The following is a 27,054-nucleotide window of genomic DNA, read 5'->3' as shown; positions in this document are numbered from 1 at the left end:
GCATATATTAATGCAGTATGAACAAGAATGTTTTAATGTAGACACGTAGAATCATCATACAGCTGTGATTATATGCATCAAGTGTTAATTCAAGGCTAAGGCCACATATCGAGATATATATCGTGTATCGTGACATGGCCTAAAAATATTGAGATATCAATATAAGGCCATATCGCCCAGCCCGACCGTGAATACATAAAACAAAACAGTTGATGCATGTGATCGATATCGGCTGATTTCACTAATGAATGATCGTAATCAGCAGCATAAAACACTGACCAGAACATCTCTATCTCTAACACAAACGACAGAATATGTGTAAATGTTTTTTAAGTGGTTTTCATAAAGTATTTTTTTGTGAAAGTGTACTACTGTTTAATAATAGCTGGGTGAGAATAGTACACTTTGACCCTGCCTTCTAAAAGAATCGGAATCGAGAATGGTTGGGAACTGTAATCGAAACGAGGAACTTGCACCGTAAACTTGCAAATGGAAATGATGCCCAACCTTATCATTAACCTTGGAGCGTGGACTAAATGTGGTTCCTCCTTCAGGCTGATTCTCTGTCCAGAGTTTACAAGTCCGGCCCCTCGGTCCTTTAACTTTCTGAAAATGTTGCCCCTGGTACAATTTAGTTAAATAACCCTGCTCTATAGAAAATAAAAACATGAATTTGGGGATTATAATGAGAGTGGAAACACTGATGGTCATGTGACAAAGGCAGTGTTTCTCACTAATTTGTGGTGGTGGGGGGCATGGTAGGGGCAGTGTCAAAATGACATCATTTGCATAATTGGCTATAATGCTGTTTTTTTTAAAAAGGCTAAAAAAACATATATTTTAAAAGACAATTATATCGTTAGTCTCAACATATTTTTCTTGTTGCATTATATAGTTCTGCTGTGGTTATCAATTTTTGCTGCTTATTTTATTGGTACAATGTAAAACAGGCTCCTCTTTGTACACTCCTGATTTATTTACATAATTATTCTACCCTCCCTTAATGTTGGAATTTAGTTTAGCAGTTAAGTAAACAGTCCTTCACATTAAAGATGAAAAAAGTCCTACTTGAGGTTGTTTATTGATAAGCTCCACCAAAGTTCAGTTACTGTCGAACTAAACACACAAAGAAAAGTACTTTATACCCATAAAGTGCAAATACATATAAGAATCATGTTAGAAGTCAAGTTATGTAGTTTATGCATAACCATAACTAAACAACACATTAACCGACCAACGGATTTCAACTGATGACTGTAGCATCCAAACACAACAACCAACCAAGTAGATGACTCATCAAACCATCCGTCCCACTTCGTGAGATATTAGCATACTTTAGTTTGTTTTGTCTTGTCAACTTCTTCTTTTTCTTTTTCTGTGTGCTACATTTTGAGGAACTTAAGAACAAAATCAGTGAGAGTTATTAAATGTTTGTCGCAGTCTTATGTGTAGCTTTGTAAAACATTGGCTTTTTATGTCATCTAATCTTGACATGCTCAAATTGATGTGGACACGCTCCCTAAATTTATCATTGGTGATAAAACAGACCATTTCTAGATTACTTTCTAGATTTTTATGCACTGTATCATTAATTTCAGTTATTTCCTCTCATCGGTAAAGTCACTAATAGTAGGCTTTCAGCAGAATGACTAACTATACAATTTCAACAAGAATGTACAAAACTTCTCAATAAAAGAGGAGACATATGACCTTAGGGAAAAATGTAACTTAAAACATTTGTATGCACATACAGCACTTAAAACCTCTAGCATAACAGTACGTGGAATTAAGTTATGGAGTGGATTAAGCAAATAAGTAAAAAATGCACTAATACGATCCAGTTTAAGAAACTGTTCAAACTCAAAGTGTTTACAAAGACGAAGAATCTTGATAGATACTTAAACTTTTCTGAATCCAATTCATCTTACTCAACTATATATTTGACAACTGTTGTACTTATTACTCATACATTGATTTAAATTGTGTTAAAAATTGAGAATATGAAGTGAAAAACATGTTAGTAATTGCTATGAAGAGGTAGAATTAAATAAGCTCTGCTTCTTTTTACTGACTTTTTTTCAGACATGTAATGAGAAATTGAAAAATGTGATTTATCATATTGTAACTGTAAGCATGTTTAAAAACCTAACAACAATCTTTTTTTATTTCTTTGGGTTCTATAGGTGTTGTAAGATGAAGTGGTTTGAAGCATAGGAAGTGCTGTGAGCATAGTCACTCTCAGCTTGGTCAGGACAGACCTGCCACTATGAAGAGTGAAGTGCCGTCCGAGGCGCACGGTAGACAGGAGCATCTGAAGGAGCCGCTGGTGAACCCGGAGTCCATGGAGGCAGCCAAGAGCTTCTCTAGCAACATGGACGTAATCGGAATGGCAGACAGCGAGTTTGCCACACTGTGCTCCGAATCCAGGCATCGGAGCTTGAGGGACACGGGGGCTCACAAGGACTTGGAGAGCGGACGCAGAAAAAGAAAGGTCGGACAGGCTGGACCATCTGACTGTTCGCTTAAAGTGGGCCATCTGAGCGAGACTTCCATTGCCCCTCAGCGCTCCAGGGAAGAACCTTTGCAGCACTCTAGTGAGGATGAACGCAATCACGAGTCATCTTTTAGTGACTGTGCATCATCCCCATCCTCCAGCTTACGATTTGGGGACTCGGAGACACTAAGCTCTGAGGAGGATGCGGAAGCTGGACCCACTGGGGCAGGGCAGAAAGCGCCTCTCCTGACATCAGGAGCCACCGGAGTTAGTCTTCGCTCTGTTGTGGGTCGAACGAGGCGGACCCGCTCGCATAAGTGGGTGCGGTCAGAGGCAGAGCCGGTGTTGCTGAAACGCCCGTGTTTAAGCAGTCGGCGGCCTCTTCATAGGAAACGATTTGTGAAATCAGTTCCCGGGGCAGGGCAGCGTACGCAGAAGCAAAAGGAGAGACTACTACTGCAGAGGAAGAAACGAGAAGTAATTGCACGTCGAAAATATGCTTTACTCAATAGCACAAGTAGTTCTAGTGAGGAGCTGAACAGCGGGTCATCCTCTCCTTCCTCGACTGAAGCAGAGGATGAGTTGTATGTGGATGTCAGCAGCACCAGCAGCCAGCCCAACAGTGCTGCTGTAGCCACAGGTAATTACTGCCCTTGATTCTGTACTTCTCTATTATCTCTCTCTGTCTCCATGTATTTATAATGGCAAACCAGCGGTTTATTATTATAACATTGATACCTTAAGATAGTGAGCTGGTGTACATATTCATCTGTGGCTTTCACAGAGTGTTGAAATTTAGGTACCGCAAGGGCTCATGCATCTTCAATTGTTTTGAAATGTGTGTTTTATTTGGGAGTGGGGGTCAGCTTTACACAAAATATGATCCCTTTATCAAAGATGATAATAAGAATTAAGTGATCGTCGAGAATTATTCTGAGAAGAATTGTTTGCCTCCAGTTTTAAGTAATCTGCAAATTCAGTGTCACAGTCAAGTCCAAATGGCAAGAATACAGTTAAATGTTAATATTAGTGTATTCCAATAGAAAGACCTTCAGTGTATTTTTATTATCAATATATTGCTTATTTATTGTTTTCCTTTCATTTCCACCAAGTAGTACAGGTCACATTGGTTTGCCATTGTATGGTTTGGTTCAGTAATCCTGATCCAATGGGTTGGTGATAGCTACATCAACTATGTAAATAACATTTCATCAAAGAAGCAAACAAGAATCACTGTGCAGAAGTTATATTTTCTGACCCTCAACAATTGAATCGTCCAAAATGTGTGCACTACGGAACTGAAGCGTACTCCTCGATGAACACACAGCGATTAGCTAATTTGTTAGATAAAGACTCATCCGCGATACCTATTGTACAATTTCAGAGTTTGTGCATTGAATCTATTTGTTTTGTCACATGCAGAAATAATGCTCTTTATACAATGCACTACAAAATACAGTCAAAAAATCAATATTGAACTTGTGATTATCCTAAAGTGTCAATCAAAAGATTACAATGAAATGGGATTGGCTGGTGTGGGTCTGTGAAGTTGATAATGTTCTCCAGATGAGCTGTGATGGAAATTATAGTCATTTGTAACTGTTTAACATATTTATGTAACGCTTAGATCTGCTCCATTTTCTCTTCTTTGGGAAATGCCCTAATAGTTCGTACAAAGATCACAATCTATTTTTCTGATGAGCAGTAACAGCATAAATCAGGTGGGAGGAAGCATGCTTTCAAATGGAAACGGAAGGCCTCTGAGGGAAACTAAGGCACTTGTTTGTCGTAGCAAAAAACAAGAAGGCAAGTTAACCATTATTGTTGGTAATAGGGCTTTGTCACACAAATGATGTAAAAACTAATTGGTCATGTTACTAAGAGCCTTTTCTATCTGAAAATCAATATATTTAAAGTAATCATTAATCTGCATTCTTAATGCATACGTTGACCCATACTGATTAATGCATATTCTTATTTTTTTAGAGTTTTTTTGTTTTGTTTTTTTGTTGTTTTTACTGAGACCTGTGTTCTTTTTGTAACCACATGAAAGTCTCACCTTATTTCCCAGTTAGTTGCAGAGGGTGCTAAGCAGCAAAGCTTGGGGGTTTGACATCTCTTTTGGGAATGATGAACATCACTTGCATGGCAAGTTGCTTATGATTGTGCACAAAAACACCACTGCTGTACAAACCAGTTACCATTACACAGTCAGATTTAAGATGGATATAATTTAATGTAAATCAATTGGGGTATGTTTCAGTTCTTTCTTTGTCATGTATGGATGACATGACATAGGCTGTCTTGCAGCCAAAATCTTGGGTTAAACAGAAATATTGCATAAACTATTGTAACAATTAAGGCTGTCTTTGACTAAGGATTTTTATAGTCATTAAATTTTGCCCGACAATTCGACTGCGTGATTAATAGTCGAATATGACTCACCGAATCGAATCATGTACTCCTCAACTATTTGAAGACAGCTCTGGTAACTTTCACAGTCATTGTTTATATATATTTATGGTTTTAAACACAAAAAAGCTAACGTGATTGCAATCCACCTGGTCGTATTCTTGTAATTACTCTAGACCTCAGTGCAAATTGATAGGGTGTATGAAATAACGGTAATCTGTTAACGCGATAGCATTGTCAAGGTACTAAACAATATGCAATGTCATAATGTTTAAAAAAAATACTGTGTCAACTTGTTTGAGGCAAACTCAACTGAACTCGTTTGTCTAAGTATGTCATGTTGATGGTCACATGACCAGGTGCTCTGGATGAAGACGTGGTCGTGATTGAGGCTACTCCAGCTCCAGCACCTGCTGTCCCCGCCAGTGAGGAGATCAACGTCACCTCGACAGACAGCGAGGTGGAGATAGTCACAGTCGGAGATGGTTACAGGTAGGCAACATTTTAGTTGCTACTCAAAAATGGGCCTGCGTACCCTCTCAGCATTCATATTTGCTCACAGGTCTTCATTCACACTATTTTAAAGAGAAATAAATTGTCGATTTAATTGGTGAAATTAAAAATAGAAAGGCTAACACATAAGCCTACATTTTTCCCATTGAGTACCTATTTTCTATGAGTACACGTTGTTCAGTGTTCTGGCTGTTATTTTGTTGATGCTGTTCCCTAACAAAGCAGTGCATTAGGGGAGCATTCCAGTGTTTCAGCAGAGCACAGTGGGATGCTTTCTAGAGCTGTCCTGCCCAGAGCGCAGCGCGTTACAACAAATAGAATAGCTGATACAGATCAATAAAAAAAAAACACTTGATCAGTCCCTGTTCTCATGCTACAGTTGAGCTCAGGACATGCATGCCCAAGTTGATTTTGATATGAATTTGAATGTCGTGTTTTAAAATACAAATTGTATGTTTTAGTACAGGATTCATTAGCCACTTCCGTTTGTTAAAGACTTAGAATACAGTATTTTGTATGTGTGTTCTACTGTATACCAGGCCTACCAGAGCTTTCTCTCTAAAAATACAACAATAATATCATATATACTGTATATATCCATCTATCTCGTGGGATCTCTAAGGCAGAACATAATCAATTTGAGTATATTGTATACCAATAGTCACATGTTAAAATAACCTCAACGCCCAATGCTGTGGTTATCATCACACTTTTCCTCTTTGCCATAATCGCTACCCTTTTGTGGTGGCAAGCCTGTGGTACATTTATGCAGTTCATGGTAATCATGACTAAAAAGCTTTGCAGAATGGTATTTAAAATTATTGTCTTCCAAAGCTTCATAGAATAAAATTTCTTCCACATGAAGTTTACACCAAGGAAAATTATACTTACATGAATCTACTAGGTGTTTGACTCACACTCATGTTAAATTTGCTAACCACAGGCTTCGCCAAGCCACCCATTCCACGAGTGTACGTGTTTACAGTATACTGCTTCACCCCTCCTATCCTCAGGGGTCATGGTGGCAAACAGGTATTTACAAAATAATCCCTAGTCTACTTAATTAGGAACCCTTCCCTTGTGGTTGTTTTTTCTACCCCAGGAGATATAGTGAACCTGGCCAATTACGGCATTTACTGTACATACACTTTTTACAATGTTGTCCTTATTTTGTATTTATATGTTTACTGTTTAGTTTCCTATATTACATTTGTGATTTTCATATATAAAATGAATTGGGTTAAGACAGTATAAACCTGTCATAATAGGCAACGTACTGCATTTATTGCACCCGACTTGTATGTGCTGATTTAGTATGACATGCAAAGTTGTAATAAAGTTGCAGTTGTAAGAATCAAAATTTTGCTATTGACCAATTACCTTGGCACTTCTGTATTACCAGAGATTTCTCATGAGATGTATAATAATAATCCCCAGAAAAACAAAACTTAAAGGAGTTGTTTGCAACTGGTCAAAGTTACATATTTCAAGTCAAAAAATATAACAAGAACACCACAGGCTGTTAGGGATTTAATGATATTTCAAAACTGCCCAATGATTGGTGTACCAAGCTTGTGGCATCGAATTCAAAAAGACTTGAGGCTGTAATTTCAGCCAAAGGTGCATCAACAAAGTATTGAGCGAAGGGTTTGTATACTTTTGTACATGTGATTTTTGAGTTTTTTTTATTTTGAATAAATTAGCAAACATTTCTGTTTTTTCTGTCAAGTTCGGGTGCTGTGTGTACATTGCTGAGAAATAAAATGGAATTGTTTTTATTTTAGCAAATTGCTGCAATCAAACAAAAAAGTGAAACATTTATATGGGTGTGAATACTTTCCGTGTGTGTGTGTGTGTGTGTGTGTGTGTGTGTGTGTGTGTGTGTGTGTGTGTGTGTGTGTGTGTGTTTTAGGGATGTCCGATATTGTCCAACTCTTTAATTACCGATATATACAGTCGTGGAATTAACACATGATTAATAATAATGTGTTAATTCCATTAGGCATAATAATTTATTATGCCTAATTTTTTCAAAGGTACTTTAAAAAAAAATTAATAAGATAAATAAATTAAAAACATTTTCTTTAATAAAAAATAAAGTAAAATAATATAAAAACAGTTACATAGAAATTAGTAATTAATGAAAATTAGTCAAATTAACTGTTAAAGGTTAGTACTATTAGTGGACCAGCAACACGCACAATCATGTGTGCTTACGGACTGTATCCCTTGCAGACTGTATTGATATATATTGATATATAATGTAGGAACCAGAATATATATATTATTATAATAACAGAAAGAAACAACCCTTTTGTATGAATGAGTGTGAATGAGTGTAAATGGGGGAGGGAGGTTTTTTGGGTTGGTGCACTAATTGTAAGTGTATCTTGTGTTTTTTATGTTGATTTAATAAAAATAAAAAAATTACAAAAAAAAACCCGATACCGATAATAAAAAAAACGATACCGATAATTTCCGATATTACATTTTAACGCATTTATCGGCCGATATTATCGGACATCTCTAGTGTATATGTATATATATATATAATGTGTGTGTGTGTGTGTGTGTATAAATACATTTATATTTTTTTCTTCTTTTTGTCCTGTCCAGCTACTCAGGTAAATCATATAGTTGATGTAGATGCTGTACAAATTTACTTTACAAAATAATATACATATATACATATGCGTATGCATGTATGCATGCATGCGACTATTGCCGTCAAAGTAACATAGTTTGCCTCTACACTAAGATGGCAAAATTATACAGGGTATAACCCACCTAACCTTATCCCTTGTCCACACACACACACACACACACACACACACACACACACACACACACACACACACACACACACACACACAGACACACACAAGGCCATCGTTTAAGCTTTGGTTTAAGACCCCCTCCGTTCGCGGGCACAACGCGACCTAGTAGGCATGCGCTGAAAATGCCAGACGCGCATTTATTACGTCATAGTCACCTCTGACCTGGAAGTGTATCTTACCCGGCATATAAAAATTTAAGAGATGCAAGCAAGATGTTCATTTCAATTTCTTATCTGCGACTTGTTGTGCGAAGATACGTTACCTTTTTTATCACATCCACAGGACCCCGCATTCTCGGGGTCTCCCCTTCGACAAATGGACAAAGTTTTTAGCGAAGTAGAATCACAGCTGACCTCGACATTCGAAAGTTCTCTTGCCATTCCTCTGGCACAACACACTCGTTGACAAACGTATACCACCTGGCTGCTGTTCTTCCAGGCTTTATCCAAAACCGTTGCTCAACATTGCTATGTTGCTGTCTGAGATGTGGTACATCCAAAATAGCGCAATCGCGCATTTCCTTCTCTTAAGGTATTCATGTGTGATTTCTACAAGCGCCTGTACATGTAGAAGAAGTAGAAACACGGGCATGTCTGGATGATTCGCCTCCATTTTTATAGTGTTTACCTCTGAGTGAAAACCGGTTGTTATAAAGCTGCCTGCGGTGCATTGTTTCTGACGTCATTTCCTCTCCGAACTCAGTTTATAAACGATCAATGAGTCTATATCGAGCAAAGAGCCGGAGATTTAAGAAATAGACGACGCACTTACCCATGTAAAAAAATTCCCAAGGAGGGGAACCTTAAACGATTGATTAGTGTGGCTGACACTAATAGTTATTTGTTTAAGAGTTATCCGGCTTATAATAAACAGGGCCATAATCAGCCTCTGCTGAATGCAATGTGTCACTGCAGGCTGTAAGCGACAATATATTTGTTTGTTTACAGGTTGCGCTCCCTGGGGGGTCTTGGCAGGTTATGGGCTAACAGTTGCTCACAGAATCGTCTCCAGGACTCCCGAGGACGTCACAGATTGTCCACCGTCATTCAGCCGTTGCGTCAGAATTCTGGGGAGGTGGTGGATCTAACTGTGGATGAAGATGGTAGGTATAATATCAGTCCATCTTAATATTGATACTCTCCATTTGGAGCTATGCTCCCATAAAATCTCAGCGGATGAAGTTGTTTCTTCTATTGTAACACATATACAAAGATACTGCAGCTAGTTACTTATTCTCATTGTAGCATACGTCATCATCTTGATGTCAAGAGAATAACAATAATGCAACAACGCTTTGAATACCTTGAAGGTACTATTAGGCTTAAAAGTCGGAAGATATTTAGCTGTTCCGTTGTCCAAGCATATTGAGGTCACATTTTTGTAATTGTACTAGACTAGTATCTTGAAAAAATTGTTTGGTCACAGATACACATTTTCCGAACTATATTGATATTTAATTGATGTGTTGTTCAATTATGTTAGATTAAAAAAATAATTTCTTATTTAAAAAATTATTCCCCCAAAACAGTTTGATATTCAAAAGTTAAATGTGTATACACACGAACAGATGTTATCGAATTGAGTATTAAAGGGAAATACATTTTTGAAGATGTAAAGTAGATGGAGTGAACACATATAATAAGATTCTCTCTTCTCCCCGACTGTTAAGCCTTCGCTGACCAGTACATGCTCACTTATCAAACACCTTGACTGTGAACATTGAGAAGCGTGCATGCATTTCCAACAAATGTATATACTATTGTCCTGCTTGAGGATGTTTTTCTTTTAACAAATGCCAGTCATTGTGAAACTGCATGTTCACCAATCTTATTGACCTGCCTGTTTTTTCTTGTGAGTAGATTAGCTGAGGTGGTGAAGAAAACAAGTATATTTTACTAACTGAAATTGAGTCTTTCGACAGGATTCTATAATGTGGCTATATAGTTTGAATATATATTATATTTTCTGTGGAATCTGTTTTTGTCCATAGACCTTTCAGTTGTGCCAACAACCTCTGGCAGCATTCGTCCTCAAACAGTCAGGTTGTCCTCGTCATCATCTTCCCAGCATGCCTCTACCTCAGAGCTCAATGATGCCCCAGGCCCCTCCACTAGCTGCCCAGGCTCAATACAAGACAGTATGCACATACCAAGGCCAAGTGGCTCGAATCGAGCAGCCGCAGAGGGTAAGACAGCATGTTGCAACCAGCTGCTGTTAAGACACTGAAAACAGGGTATTTTTAGTTAGACTTAAGTTTTCTACTTAGGTTCTTCTATTACAGTGTTCCCTCGCCACTTTGCGGTTGACTTAGGGCCCTATAGCTGGTATTACGATACGTGACTTCTTCCCGAAAGTGAAAATCAGTGGTGGTCGACCAAGCTAAGATGGCTACAAGCAGTGCGCAAACTTCTTGAGTACGAAAGAGGCTTAAATCTTCCTGCAAAAAGCAAATAAATACAAGAAAAATATCAAACTTGCAATGAAATACATGCCTATACTTTATCAAAAAAAGATTTGTAGAGTGATATCAAAGATGGTCGCGTATCGAACGATTGTGCTCCAGACACCATTCTACACAACAAAACAGATGGAAACTTGCTCGGATAAGGATGCATTTCATGATTTAACTTTGCGTCTAAGATGCCATGTTTGTTGCTGTTGCACGCGCTGTTTACGGGTAGCATGCTTTTCCTCGTCTTTATCAAAATATAACTATAGCTGTCAACAATGTGTATGTGCTGAACACTTCATTTATGAATGCTGCTCTTGGTAAAAGCTTAACTCTTTTAGGTTTTGATCACATTTGCTTTCTTTTATTTAGACACCCAAAGTTGGTGCTTTTCGAAACACTCGTAGCAGACGTGTTTATGAATACAAATAATATCAAGATAATACTTAAATGGGAAATAATAGACGTTAAAAAGTATATCAAACAAACCTTTAACCAAGTGATCACTGCAAACTCATGCATTATTCGACTCTGCTCCCTTGGACTGGAGTGTGTGCTGCTTATCTCGTTGTTTCCACAAATCTTGCACTTTTCCACTCTTTTTGATAACCCCTCGAGGAACTCCAAAGAAACTAAATGGCGCCAAGTACCCATTGAAAACAGAGCTAGCTTGACCACCACTAGTATTCATTGGGCGGGACGTGACGTCAGTAACATCCCAGCTATTCTCCCATATACTTCACGAATTCTGGCTCTGCAGCATTCTCTGCCTTGACTTAAGTTTATCACTGTTCCCCTTCATTCAAGATGCGCACTTTGGGTGGCGCAATGCTTAAATGTGGGGGCGTCCCTGTTAAACCTGGCCTTCTGCGTATTTTCCCTTCAACTTTAGTACTCTTGTTCTTACACGCCTCTGCGGCTGGAATAAGTCCAGCACCTCTCGAAGGTTAAACATTATATTGCACTTAAAGTTTGGATGCAGTGTACACCGCATGTAATAAAATTATAAAAGACTTTCAGAAAGCTATCTAATTTATTCTAATCAATTTAATTGATAAACCTGTAAACATCCAATGAGATGAGGATAAAAGGACCATAATGCCTCTCTGAATTAATTATGGATTTCATGGATTTCAATGACATTCACATGTGTTAGTGAAACTCCAACTCCATGATCTGTTCTTTTCACGCAATCAAGATAAAAAAGGGCTCATGGCAGAGTCCACCTCATTTGTAATGAGCCCACCTTCATTTATGACTTAGGCACTTTTGCTTCACTTCCGTGGAGTGACTGTCTCCAAAGGCTGAATTGGAGAAACGTGTAACTTCAAGCGTGTAAATAAACACTAAGGCACAAATGGGAGAATAGGACCCTTACTGCGGTCTCAGTACATCGCAGATTTTAAAGTACTATTGATTACTGTACAGCGACATTTAAGTACCTGTTGAAATGACATGCGTTTTAGTGTGTATGAAGTGATTTAAAGGGGACCTATTATGCAAAACCAACTTTTCTTACCTATTGGTGCCTGTTTTTGTGTGTTTGGGCTCTGCATAAGTCCGGAAAATTTGAAATCAAACCATTGAGGCATGGCGGACAATCTTACCTTACTTCATACTTCCTCAAAATTAGCTGTTTGGAATTTGCCCAATTTGTAACATTTTTCCCATTGGTGACTTTAGCGGATATCTCCATTTATTGGAAGATTTTACCCAAAGAGCTTTGCGCCAGTGCGCCATTGTAGTTCTGACATGATATTAAAAAACTATTTTTTCTCTCTATTCCTTTGTTGTTGGGCAGACTAGCACGTACATGTACGTGCATCTTCCGCTGTTGCCATTTATAATACAAAGTAGCGTGTAGTTCTAACATATCTGTCAGTAGACTAAATGTTGTAGGCTAAAAACCTACAACATGACGGGGAGAAGACGCAGTCGAAGTGGAGGCACGTAAAAAAGATCACCCACAAAATGGCGCATCCTGAAGAGAGCTAGAAAGATGGTCTATGAAACAAAATTTGTTAAAAATTTTCAACAAATAACCACCATTACATGTTATGTAGACCACAGGGAAGTGTTTTAAATAGAAGTAGAAAATGGATGGATGGAAAAATTACCCCTTTAAATCTGTTCTCTCAAACCACTAATGGCAAATGATAAAACAGTCAGTAGAGATGTAATGGTATCAAAATCTCACGGTACGATATTATCCTAATATGACCCCTTCAAGACCATAGGAAGTTGGGCTGGGCGATATGGCAAAAAAACGATCTCGATTAATATCACCATTTTTTATATTGTTTTTAACGTCCCAGTTTTAAAGCATCTGTACTAAAAACCAACCAAGGATTATGTCAACATTTTTACATACTGAGTGAACAACAAAGCAAGAAGAAAGAAAAAGCACAGCAACATAATGTAATAAGTTTCAAGCAAAAGAAAGCACACAATGATGCATCAGTTACTATTTCAACACTGGAGGCTAAACTATAGGATCAGAAGCTGTCAAGTTATCATGAACTCACCATGAAGATTTTTAAGATGCGGCATCAGGGGTTGCGTTTACAACTGGCTCGCAGTAGCACAATGTTTTTAACGACAAGTAGTCATCAAATTTGCAAAAGAAACATATTACCTGACACGTAAAAGTCATTTGAGAACTTTTTGTCTCTGTACTTTGGAGTAAGTTTTGTAGTTTGAGGTGACCGTGTGTCCAGGAGGTAGGCACAGAATAGGCCCGATAATGGTGCAGGGCTGTGGCCTAGAGTGATGGCTTGATTCTATCCACGATTTCGTTGATGTGTAAATCATTAGACCCTAGATAACTCCAAGTTATGGCTGACATTTATTTTTCTGGCCTCAGCTGCGTGTTTAGCTCCAAATTCGGTCATTCTGATCATACTATGTCATTTTGTTTACCTCTGCGTACCTTGTAACCGAAAGTGGGGCAGTAAAAGATCAACTCCGATTGGCTGTTGTCTCAGACATTCCCACAATGTTTGATTGAGTTAATATATGCTCACAGCTGCGTGTGTGTGTGTGTGAAAGCTGTCTGGATGGCTTATAAATACTTTAAATGCATCTAATATTCATACAAATCATTAAATAAGCAGTGTCCGTACTTTGTGGAAAGTCACTTACCATAGGGGTTAGTGACTTTCCACGTAAAGGTAACCTCCGCGATAATCGAGGGAACACTGTATATTTGCAATAGATATGTTTTAATAGAAACTCTTTTTGTTTGTTTTCTTGCATTTGATCTGCTGTTAGCCTGCAGCTTTATCTCTTCTCTCTTCTCTCCTTGTCAGCAGATGAAAGCAGACCAGTTTTGTCAGGTTCAACAGGAGATAATGCAGGCACTGCCATGCCTAGACTGCCATCATGCTGTCAGCAGCATTCCCCATGTGGAAGGCCCTCTCCTGGTCATCTGTCCCTCACCCACTCCCATTCAAGCTGCATGCAGGCCTCAACCTCTCAGAGCAATGGGTCCCAGCACAGTCACAGTCACAGTCACAGCAACGCCCACCATTTTGTGCTCCATGTTCATCACCCGACACCGCAACCCCCGGGCACGCTGCCTTTTCAAGAGTCTAGCTGTGCTGTGGAAAGACCCAGTGCTCTGCCTGCACCCTGTGCTGTAGTGGGCAGTAGCAGTAGTAGCGGTGGAGGTAGCAGCGGCATCAACAACAACACAGCCCATTACCACGATCAGGTAATGCTGCATTCATTGCTAACATAGCCAGTAGTGGTCGGGAGTAAACATTATACCATTTCACTAACCCACAGGGGGATTCTGTAACATTTTACTACATTTTCATTTCCAGTGGCTTGATTTTTACATTATAGACATAAAATGTTTTTTGTGTGAATCGTAAATAAAAACAGAATACCATGATTTGCAAATCCCTTTCAACCTATATTCAATTGAATACAGTGCAGAATACAGTTTTTTTTGCAAATATTAGCTCATTTGGAATTTGCAACATGTTTCAAAAAAGCTGGCACAAGTGGCAAAAAAGACTGAGAAAGTTGAGGAATGCTCATCAAACACTTATTTGGAACATCCCGCAGGTGAACAGGCTAATTGGGAACAGGTGGGTGCCATGATTGGGTATAAAAGCAGCTTCCATGATATGCTCAGTCATTCACAAACAAGGATGGGGCGAGGGTCACCACTTTGTGAACAAATGCGTGAGCAAATTGTCGAACAGTTTAAGAACAACAATTCTCAATGAGCTATTGCAAGGAATTTAGAGATTTCACCATCTACTGTCCGTAATATCGTCAAAAGGCTCAGAGAATCTGGCGAAATCACTGCACGTAAGCGGCAAGACCGAACACCAACACTGAATACCCTCAGGCAGTACTGCATCAAAAACGGGCATCAGTGTGTAAAGGATATTACCACATGGGCTCAGGAACACTTCAGAAAACAACTGTCAGTAACTACAGTTGGTCGCTACATCTGTAAGTGCAAGTTAAAACTCTATGCAAAGCGAAATTCATTTATCAACAACATGCAGAAATGCCGCCGGCTTCGCTGGGCCCGAGCTCATCTAATATGGACTGATGCAAAGTGGAAAAGTGTTCTGTGGTGTGACGTGTCCACATTTCAAATTGTTTTTGGAGACTGTTGACGTCGTGTCCTCCGGACCAAAGAGGAGAAGAACCATCCAGATTGTTATAAACGCAAAATTCAAATTCAGTATCTGTGATGGTATGGGGGTGTATTAGTGCCCAAGGCATGGGTAACTTACACATCTGTGAAGGCACCATTAATGCTGAAAGGTACATGCAGGTTTTGCAGCAACATATGTTGCCATCCAAGCAACGTCTTTTTGGTAGGACGCCCCTGCTTATTTCAGCAAGACAATGCTAAGCCACGGTGGCAGAGGGGTTAGTGCATCTGCCTCACAATACGAAGGTCCTGAGTAGTCTTGGGTTCAATCCCGGGCTCGGGATCTTTCTGTGTGGAGTTTGCATGTCCTCCCCGTGACTGCGTGGGTTCCCTCCGGGTACTCCGGCTTCCTCCCACCTCCAAAGACATGCACCTGGGGATAAGTTGATTGGCAACACTAAATTGACCCTAGTGAGTGGATGTGAGTGTGAATGTTGTCTGTCTATCTGTGTTGGCCCTGCGATGAGGTGGCGACTTGTCCAGGGTGTACCCCGCCTTCCGCCCGATTGTAGCTGAGATAGGCTCCAGCGCCCCCCGCGACCCCAAAAAGGGACTAAGCGGTAGAAAATGGATGGATGGATGGAATGCTAAGCCACATTCTGCACGTGTTACAACAGCGTAGCTTTGTAGTAAAAGAGTGCGGGTACTAGACTGGCCTGCCTGTAGTCCAGACCTGTCTCCCATTGAAAATGTGTGGCGCATTATGAAGCATAAAATACAACAACAGAGACCCTAAACTGTTGAACAACTTAAGCTGTACATCAAGCAAGAATGGGAAAGAATTCCACCTGAAAAGCTTCAAAAATTGGTCTCCTCAGTTCCCAAACGTTTACTGGGTGTTGTTAAAAGGAAAGGCGATGTATCACAGTGGTAAAAATGCACCTGTGCCAACTTTTTACAATGTGTTGCTGCCATTAAATTCTAATTTAATGATTATTTGCACCAAAAAATTTAGTTTCTCAGTTTTAACCTTAAATATCTTGTCTTTGCAGTTTATTCAATTGAAAATAAAGTGGAAAAAAATGTGCAGATCATTGTATTCTGTTTTTATTTACGATTTACACATTGTGCCAACTTCACTGGCTTTGGGTTTTGTACATAATTGAGTCAAAATAGATGATCTGTCCAGTCTTATAGACTTTAAAATATGAATGATGAGTGAAAGTAATATTCAACTATGACATGGTTACATAGAAACATATGTGACAAGCGTCCATTACTATCCATACCACAAGGGGGTCTTAAAATTGTACTGTTTACCGGTAGTTACATATTTATTAATGTGCTTTTTTCTCACAGCAAACGCTGCCAGTGGATCTGAGCAACAGTAGTGTTCGAAGCACCGGGGCAACTTTCCATGGTAGTACCTCTGCCTTTGACCCCTGCTGTCCCGGTTCCACCTCACGGCCTCCCACTTATGTTTCGCAAGCCACACCTGGACCCAGCCAGCCTGCTGCAGTGGACTCTTTCAGCTCCGCCATGGTAGCTCAGCCTCAAACACAGCTTCAGCAGCCCTGCAGACATTACATGCACCCTTCTTGTGAGTACACATTTGTCTTTGTTGACCCAGTATAGAACTGATTGCCGTTCATAAAAAATCTCACTTTTTTGCCGCTCAGATGGCTCTCTGGCACGCTCATTGCATCATCAGCCCTCTACTGCCTGCCCTCATTCCCACGGGAACCCCCAACTTACACCTCAGCCTCCTCCGCAAGGCGATTATATCCTTCCCCATAATGTCCACTCCTTTCATCCTCCGCTGCCAACCCACCCGTCAGGCCACACTGTGCCCACTGCCCCTCCACTGCCTGCGCACCACCTCTCCAGCTCAAGTGCCCCACTGGCCCAGCACTTGCCCACAGAGCACCAGGCCCTGCCACACCATATACCCCCATTGGGATCAGTCCAGCGACTCCATCAGCACGAGATGTTGCAGAGGATGGAGGTCCAAAGGCGCAGAATGATGCAGCACCCCACGTGAGTACCCCTTCGCCCCATGAACGCTTTTAGTGTGATTTTACATGCAGTACTGCGCAAAGTGCTTAGGCTTTGTCTAAGTAATTCTAATTAGTCTTTTGAGTGCGTAAGTGTGTACACGTTAAGAAGTGCGGGCCAAATTCAATGCACTGTCACTACAAGTAAATGGACACTTACCGCACCTAATAGTCGCCATCTTGGCTACGTAGCGGAAAGAGAGGCAGTAATATAAATGATTGTCGGCTGAGGAGCAACAGTAGCGGTGGAAAGTAGTGAAAACAAGAGGAAGTGAATAAACATTGTGGAATGCAATCTTAGTCCGTTGCTACGTTTCCATGCACTAAATTGGTCTGATTTCTCAAACAGTTAGGTTTTTGTATTATCACAAAATAGAAATACCCGGTAGTCTGTCTCTAATGGCTATGGTGATGTTGAATAGGAGACAGCATCAGGAAATGATCTTAGATTGGGCTACGAACATGACGCTACTACCAAGAAGGTCTCGGACCAGATGCAGGTCCAAAGCAAAGAAAGACCGGAGGGAGAGAGTTTTTTCGAAGTTTTTTTCGGAAGGAGAATTGTTGAAACAAAACTTTTGAATGTCTCTGAGTTTATTCATAATGCTTTAGGGATTGATGGAAGGAGTTTTAAATCCAAAGGAAAAGACCGTTCGTGTCGCTGCCGATACAGTTCCAGATAAAGGTTGCTATTGTTCTGGATTATCTTGCCAGTTGTGTGGAATACAGAGTTATTTATCTGTTTGGAGTGCACAAATGCAGCATGAAGAGGTTTGTGTATGTTTTATTATTGACCTCTGTTATTCCTGCTTCATTCTCTTTCCTTTCATTCGTGTTTCTTTTTTTCTATTATCTATGCACTTCAAAATTTTGTTCTTTTAATTTGTGAAGCAAATAAACAGTCTCCTCATCATTTCAAATTTTGCTTATGTTTTTTTTAATAGTATCCGCGTTGAGACTGGCGTATGTACGATACAAAGGGTCCCCTCCGGCGGCACACACCCACTCGAGAGATCTGTTTTCCAATCGCAAAATCCAAGTGTGCAAGTCCAACTTTTCAAAAACCGAACACATTCGGATTAAGGTGTTTCCATGGGTTGTAGGACGCTTATTTAGAGCCGAACTATTTGAGAAATCAGACTACCGGTAGTTTAGTGCATGGACACGTAGTGACTTTTTAGTTTCTTAGTTAGCAGATGACTTCATAGTTAATAGAGGATGATCATCCAGCTGCACATTTATGCATATCCTCACCAAAATAGAAAGGGTATTTCCTTGGCACATATACAACCCCTCTATTGACATTTGGTAATATTTGCATATTGTATCTGCCTTACTATTTAATGAGTCTGTTGTAAAACAGATGAGTAAACAACAAAGGTAGTAAAATATATATATGACATATGACAAAAAAAATTTAAATTGTAATTGGTATGACAATAATGCTGATGAATCCGTATGAACATCTTTGCAGACGAGCACACGAGCGTCCTCCTCCTCACCCTCACAGAATGCACCCAAACTACGGCCATGGGCACCACATCCATGTGCCACAAACTATGTCTTCCCACCCTCGGCAACCTGAGCAAAGAACAGCATGGTCAGTCTGATAGTCTTTATAAGTCATAAATAAGACATCTATGGTTTTATGTCCATGTCCACTGTAATGACCTTGACTGTGTGTTTAAACAGGGAGCTCGGCATCGAGGCTGGAGTGACCGTAGCGTCTTACCCTTCAGGGCACCTGCACTCCCATTTGCACCACTACCACCCCACCTCCAGACTGCACCACTTCCCCATCCCCTTCATGGTAACAACATCCGAGCACAGTAGAATTTTCATTTGCATAAATATGACTCCCTGTTAATTAAATTGTGTCTTAGATATGTTTTTCCTAACCTCACTTATTTCAAGGATGGTGTGGCGGAGCTGTTGAATTATGCATAAGCAATTCATTGTAGCTCATCAGGCATTTACAAAACATACTCAATAAGTCAAGAAACCATGAGAGAAATCTATGCAAAAATATAGGGCACTGTTTCATGATCTTATCATTTTATTTTGGACACTCTCTAGCATCTGCTTACTTTTTATATCACAATTGAATTACATGATCATACAGATTTAATGAATCCGAAATGTATTTTGACTATTGCTTCTATTTGTATATATTGAATTAAGATATGTATCGATGTATGACTAATTGATTGCATGACACTAATATCAGCGTGCATGTCTTTCATTTATTTCCTGACAGCACACTGGCATATCTGAAGTCACCTACCCGCACATTCGCTACATCTCATCTAGAATGACCGGCTTTGGAAGAACCTATGAGGTGAGCACTGTTTCTCTCTGACAAGCCAATAGGAAACTCTTCTAAGGAATAGATGGCTTTATTTGGGCAGAGGTAGACTACTTATTGCATATTGTTGTCCAGTGCATCATTTGACCGACTAAAGACTACAGCCCCAAAGGTCCTACCAAAGCCTGCATTTTACTCACTCAGTGGGTTCTCAATAGGGACTTGAATGTGGAGCCCTAAAACCGCCTTGTTTAATGGAACATGCAATGAAATGTTATTTATTGTTACATATAGTATGTACGAAAACCGAATAAATGTATGCTATAAGAAATTAAGTAAATCCAATAATCCGTTCTAGAAATTAAAAAATAGTAACACAAAACACATTTTATAGAGCATAATTATAGTTTACATGCCGAAAACAATGCCAAATATATAGGGATGTACCAATCGATCGGTAGCAGCCAATTTGCGTGAAAAAGTACATGATCACCATTGCAGATTGCTGCCTTTTAATGCCAATGACCAACGCATATCTTCTCCCGCTGATAAGCGGCTAGCAGCTAATTATGTGTCTCTATACACAGTGTAGCTGTTCCCAAGCTAATAATAATCACCTCTAATACGACAAATATACCCCATTTCTTAGTATCTTAAGTATCATCACGTATTATTAACACATAAGGACGAGGGTAAACATGTTGCACACCAGGAGCAGGCATGCTTATAGCTAAGCTAAAGCTAAGCTAGCTTTAAACAACACCAAGAAATAAGTGCTTAGTAAACTTTAAGCTGTCCAGATGGAACAGACTTGCAGCAAAAATTAACATTATTAACAGGAAATGAACAAGTAGATTAATATGAGTCTAGAGAGAGGATAATAAAACAACTGTTGGTGTGTCAGCAATGTCAGTCGGTACACGACACGAAAGAGAAAAGCAGCTCAAGCCATAAATTGGTGGTGTCAACACTATTGGTGGTGTCTGTATATGATTTAAACTAGAATGCTCAGATAAATATTTAAATCTTTTTTTATTTTTTGTTTTTGGTAATGTTTATAAACTCGGAATTATTCCCTGGGCACAGGAGTACAGGGATATTCAACTAAACTCTTCTCGGGGCCACTTTTCCAGAAAGCTAAGGACAGAGGGCAGGACACGATTAATCCGTGAAGAGAACACCTCTCCAACGTGCCAAACGCCATCGAATGTGAGCATTTGCCCACTCAAGTCGGTTACGACAACGATCTGCAGTCAGGTTGAGACCCCGATGTGGACGACAAGCATGCAGATTAGCTTCCCTGAGACGGTTTATCACAGTTTGTGCAGAAATTATTTGGTTATGAAAACCAATTGTTGCAGCAGCTGTCGGAGTGGCTGGTCTTAGACGATCATGAAGGTGCACCAGCTGGATGTAGAGGTCCTGGGCTGCTGTGGTTACATGTGGTCTGCGGTTGTGAGGCCTGTTGGATGTACTGGCAAATTCTCTGAAACACCTTTGGAAACAGCTTATGGTAGAGAAATGAACATTCAATTAACGGGCAACAGCTCTGGTGGACATTCATGCAGTCAGCATGCCAACTGCACGCTTCCTTAAAACTTGCGACGTCTATGGCATTGTGTTGTGTGATAAAACTGCACATTTCATAGTGGCAGTTTATTGTGGGTAACTTAAGGCACACCTGTGCAATAATCATGCTGTTTAATCAGCATTTTAATATACCACACCTATGAGGTGGAATAAATTATTTTGGCAATGAAGAAATGCTCACTAACACAGATTTAGACAGATTTATGAACACTATTTGAGAGGAATAAGTATTTTATGAATATAGTAAAAGTTTTAAATCTTTTGAGTTCAACTCATGAAAAATGGGAGATGAAACAAAAGTGTTGCGTTTATATTTGGTTAAGTATAATAACATTATCACTAATACTTGGTTAATATCCAATATTCAATATTTTTGGATGGCTTTTTATTGGATTTTATGGGCAGAATAGAGGACCTCCCATTGGCTCGGCTATTAGCGGTCTTTTATTTACATTTTATTTACTAATTTGAATGCATTGAAGAAAAAAAATACATCCGTCGTCATGTCTTTCATAATGATTGTGAACGATAGGCAAAATTCCAAAAAAGTGCAGTTCCCCTTTAACCTTTTTTTATCTCGAGGCCCAATTTTTCCTCTACAGAGGGGCTTGGAGCCCACTCAAACATTAACACTGAATTAGTAATCTTACTCTTTATTTGAATTCCAATCAATTATATTCAACCTACTTACAGTATACAACTTTGCCAAATGATATGAAACCATGTGTTAACCACAAATATTATTTATTTAACACATAAACCTGATGCTTAGGTCAGGCTGATTAGAAAAATAAGAACTAACCAAACCTATTGCCACATTTCTTTTAACAGTAAACCTTGCTTGCCTCACCATCAGCAGCTGTTAGACTAGCCCTATTGTAGTGAATCACTCATGAGCCATCATAAATGAATCGAATCTTTAATGGACGTGTGAAAGTAAAGAATGTGATAAAGAACATTTTACAACAATCAATCTAGGAATCTAGATATCTAGTCAGGACACTCCTCACTCTTTTGCCTTCACCTTCATTGTCCAGTCTTGCAATCCTGCCTGTGCTTGGAGGCTGAAATTGGTGGTTGTACTCGACGGCCGCAACCATTGACCAGCGGCTCCTTCATGGCTTCACAGTAGTTATGGAGTACAAAAATAGACGTTGAGTAATCGCTCGACATACATAGCGGACAATAACTGATGCAGTCTGCTTTGCCAGTCAAAATGTATTTGCTGTTTTTCGAAGTCTTCCCTCGTCGGCCAGGTAATACAAAGTACACGCTACCTTTTTCATCACATCCACGGGAGCCTGCATTCTCGTTGTCTCCCCTTCGACAAATAGACAACGTTTCTCGCTAAGTAGAATCACAGCTGACCTGGACATTCGAAAGTTCTCTTGCCATTTCTCTGGCACAACACACTCGTTGACGAACATATCCCACCAGGCTGCTGTTCTTCCAGGCCTTATCCAAAATCGTTGCTCAACATTGCTATGTTGCCGTCTGAGATGTGGTTTATCCGAAATAGCTACAATCACGCGTTTCCTTCTCGTAAGGGTATTCATGTGTGATTTCTACAAGCGCCTGTACATGTAGAAGGAGAAACACGGGCATGTCTGGACGATTCGCCTCCATCTTTGTAGTGTTTACATCTGAGTGGAAACCGGTTGTTGTGAAGCTGGCTGTGGCGCGTTGTTTCTGACGTCACTTCCCCTCCGAACTCAATTTATAAACAATGAGTCCATACCGACGTAAGAGCCGGAGATTCAAGAAATAGATGGCGCACTTACCCGTGTAAAACAATTCCCAAGAAGGGGAACTTTAAAAGATGGGTTAGTGTGGGTGACAGGGGGTTTAGGCTAAATAGTTATTTGTTTAAGGAGTTATCCAGCTTAATATAGACATGGCCTAAAACAGTAGTTTTTAATTTTGTTTAGTTATTGTGACTATTGATTTTGTTTTGCAACAAGTGTATGTCATAAAGGAGAATAAGGACCAAATTTAAATATGTGTGTATTGTTTAACTGTCAATGAACACCCTTGTTGGATAAGATGGTGATGAAGGAAGAGAAAAGCCACACTAATGCCACCCTCATGCTTTGCTACGGGTTCTTGCTTTAATTCAATAGTGTTTCTCACCTTCTTTATCAAAGCGCTGACATTCACTGCTTTCCGTGGTCCCATGGTGGCTGATTTTGCAGGCATACAAAAACAAAGTTATAACCGAATTTGATACGCACAAACATTTGCTCAACATCCTTCATGAAGGTTTCATGTGCTAAATGCTAGTTTAAAAATGTATACACATTGGCTAGGCCTGATGCTCATAGCTAAGATTCTTGACATTTAGGCACACAAGCCAACTGTATTGAGTAACTGCATCCTGCTGATTCACATTTTGAGTGTGTCAACATGTGAAAGCAGCCTTGTGACAGTCAGTCCAGTAGCTGAAAACATTAATTCCCAAGACACCAGAGTCACTGCAATGCAGAGTTATTGACTCCATGTTTGTTTCGGCAACTTGTGTAGGCAGTTGAATGCTAGCACAAGGGGAAATATATATATGATGCCGAAAGATAATGTTTACAAAACTGCGTCAGCTTAATCATTTACTGTTCAATCTAGTGAATGGCAAGTGTAATAATCAGAACAAAAATGTTTGTAACTCTGTTTTTATTGTTTGAGGTTTTTTTAATAGACAGATACACAATGACCAACTGAAAAAGCAGAAGTCCATAAAAAAATACAATCATGTGTACTTATGGACTGTATCCCTGCAGACTGTATTGATCTATATTGATATATAATGTAGGAACCAGAAATATTAATAACAGAAAGAAGCAACCCTTTTGTGCGAATGAGTGTGAATGAGCAAATGGGGGAGGGAGGTTTTTTGGGTTGGTGCACTAATTGTAAGTGTATCTTGTGTTTTTTATGTTGATTTAATAAAAAAAAAAAAAAAAAAAAAAAAAAAAAATATATATATATATATATATATATATATATATATATTTTTTTTTTATTTTAATTTTTTTGTTTCTTGTGCGGCCCGGTACCAATCGATCCACAGTCCGGCACCAGGCCGCGACCCGGTGGTTTGGTACCACTGACGTAGAGCATATGGTAGTGAGGGCTAAATGTCGCCTCAGTTAGTGTATGGCACACTTACTACCTGTATCAACACTGCACTGATACTGTGCTGGTGTTTCATAATGGTCATCCGCCATCTGCTGGATTAAATAAAAGGCTACATTTGCAAATGAATTAATAGTTTGTATAGTGAGATTCTGATCAGCTGCTGCAATAGCAATAGCTTCTCTTCCTGTGGTCTAAAATTTCAAAAATGCTTTGATATATGTACAGCATTAGGCAAAGGGAATGCATACATTTGATACATGACAGTAACACCACATTAAAAATAAAAAAACAGCTCCACATTAATTACTTAAAATAAGATTACACCATAGCCAGAAAAGTACAATTGTCGATAGAAAAGTCCAAGCGGTAACAAAAAAGGTACTTTTTATTTGCATGCAATCAAGTTTGAAACCAAAAATACTCCGAAAAGAAAACTAAATAGTTATACTTGTCTTAATCTTTTACAAAAAGTTACTGAATTAAGTCTCAAAATCCAAAATTTTACAAATGAATTGCTGCGCAGAAAGGAATATGGCATTTTTAACTCTGGTCAAAGAGCCAATTTTTCTTAATTCCATTTAGGTTAGTGATGAATTCAATGGAAATAACTGTATTTGTCCCTGGGAGCAATAGAGCAACAAATATATTTTACCGCACACATTTAGCAGCTGTAAACATAGACTATAAAAACACAAATAGCAAACAAGTAGTGAATAGTTACACATTATATAAAGCTCATTTAAAAAAATGCTGAAATACTTAATCATGAAAACAGTACTACTAGAGGAATAAAATTAAGAAAGAAATACAACTACTAAAACTAATGCTGAGGTACTAAAACTTTTTCCAGTGTTAAGAATATTGTCCTGGTTTCAGCAATAGAGTGAAGACATAAACTGATGTCAAACGCGACACTTTATTTAGTATGAGCTGCCCATAGAAAGCTCTTCCTGATGAACACAGTTTGGCTTGTACAGTTAAATGAAACAGCAACTGTATCGGTCACAAGTGTTTTTTTTATTAATACTTACATTGAGACTCACAGTATTATCACTCCTTGTGTTTAATGAGACATCAATGCTTTAGTATCGTTTGACCCATCACTAGCAAATAGTATTTCTGTGCACTCTGATCTGTGCACATTTCTGCTCCAAGTTTTATTCTTCTTCTGGAGTTGTATCAAGCAGCCTATCATGCACTTTCAAAAGTACACTCATCCACACACTTAAGTGCCATTTGTCCTGAGATTTTTGTACATTTTCACTCAAACACAATAATGGAAGAGATCAGGGATGAGGCTGCACATTCTGCTACCGATCATCCATGAGTGGATCGACCAATAACAATACCTTGTTCTTCTCTTTTATTACAAAACCCAAAACCAGTGAAGTTGGCATGTTGTACTCGTAAATAAAAACAGAATACAATGATTTGCAAATACTTTTGAACTTATATTCAATTGAATACACTGCAAAGACAAGATATGTATTGTTCGAACTGAGAATTTTTTTTTTTTGCAAATAGTCATTAACTTAGAATTTAATGGCAGCAACACATTGCAAAAAAGTTGGCACAGGGGCATTTTTACCTCTGTTACATCGCCTTTCCTTTTAACAACACTCAGTAGACGTTTGGGAACTGAGGAGAACAATTTTCTCTTTGGTCCGGAGGACCCAACGTCCACGGTTTCCAAAAACTATTTGAAATGTGGACTTGTCAGACCACAGAACACTTTTCTATGAGCTCGGGCCCAGCGAAGCTGGCGGCGTTTCTGGGTGTTGTTCATAAATGTCTTTCGCTTTGCATAGTAGAGTTTTAACTTGCACTTACAAATGTAGCAACAAACTGTAGTTACTGACAGTGGTTTTCAGAAGTATTCCTGAGCCCATGTGGTGATATCCTTTACACACTGATGTCGGTTTTTGATGCAGTACCGCCTGAGGGATCAGAGGTCACGCGCATTCAATGTTGGTTTTTGGCCTTGCTGCTTACGTGCAGTGATTTCTCCAGATTATCTTAACCTTTTGATGATATTACGGACAGTAGATGGTGAAATCCCTAAATTCCTTGTTGCAATAGCTTGTTGAGAAATGTTGTTCTTAAACTGTTCGACAATTTGCTCACGCATTTGTTCACAAAGTGGTGACTCTCGCTCCATCCTTGTTTGTGAATGACCGAGCATTTCATGAAAGCTGCTTTTATACTCAATCATGGCACCCACCTGTTCCCAATTAGCCTGTTCACCTGTGGGACGTTCCAAATAAGTGTTTGATGAGCATTCCTCAACTTTCTCAGTCTTTTTTTCCACTTGTGTCAGCTTTTTTGTAACATGTTGCAGACATCAAATACCAAATGAGCTAATATTTGCAAAAAATAAAAAAGTTTACCAGTTAGAACATTAAGTATCTTGTCTTTGCAGTGTATTCAATTGACTATACAGTATATAGGCCAAAAGTTTGGACACACCTTCTCATTTCAATGGGTTTTCTTTATTGTCATGACTATTTACATTGTAGATTATCACTGAAGGCATCAAAACTATAAAACCTGTGAAGTGAAAACCATTTGAATCAAACTTGAAGCTCATCGAGAGAATGCCAAAAGTGTGCAAAGTAAGTAATCAGAGCAAAGGGTGGCTATTTTGAAGAAATTA

General features: G+C 39.2%; 1 protein-coding gene across 7 annotated transcripts in view; it reads left to right on the top strand.

Annotated features, from left to right (window-relative positions):
- The window catches only part of rnf111 (ring finger protein 111), a 63,983-nt gene that overhangs the window by 24,246 nt on the left and 12,683 nt on the right, over window positions 1-27,054 (top strand). For 2 of the 7 annotated variants that reach the window (XM_061964079.1, XM_061964073.1), the window contains exons 2-11: window positions 2,184-3,134; window positions 5,266-5,398; window positions 9,204-9,358; window positions 10,247-10,441; window positions 14,017-14,417; window positions 16,683-16,923; window positions 17,003-17,360; window positions 18,852-18,977; window positions 19,070-19,187; window positions 19,635-19,715. In XM_061964079.1, coding sequence (XP_061820063.1) covers window positions 2,267-3,134; window positions 5,266-5,398; window positions 9,204-9,358; window positions 10,247-10,441; window positions 14,017-14,417; window positions 16,683-16,923; window positions 17,003-17,360; window positions 18,852-18,977; window positions 19,070-19,187; window positions 19,635-19,715 — 2,676 coding nt within the window. In that variant the 5' untranslated portion in view covers window positions 2,184-2,266. Of the gene's footprint in view, window positions 1-2,183; window positions 3,135-5,265; window positions 5,399-9,203; window positions 9,359-10,246; window positions 10,442-14,013; window positions 14,418-16,682; window positions 16,924-17,002; window positions 17,361-18,851; window positions 18,978-19,069; window positions 19,188-19,634; window positions 19,716-27,054 lie in introns of all 7 variants that reach the window. The other 5 variants (XM_061964075.1, XM_061964072.1, XM_061964074.1 and 2 more) reach the window with 4 other exon arrangements.

This window comes from Nerophis lumbriciformis, linkage group LG06 (assembly GCF_033978685.3).
Source record: "Nerophis lumbriciformis linkage group LG06, RoL_Nlum_v2.1, whole genome shotgun sequence".
Classification (NCBI taxonomy): Eukaryota; Metazoa; Chordata; class Actinopteri; order Syngnathiformes; family Syngnathidae; genus Nerophis; species Nerophis lumbriciformis.
This window is presented reverse-complemented; position numbering and strand designations above follow the sequence as displayed.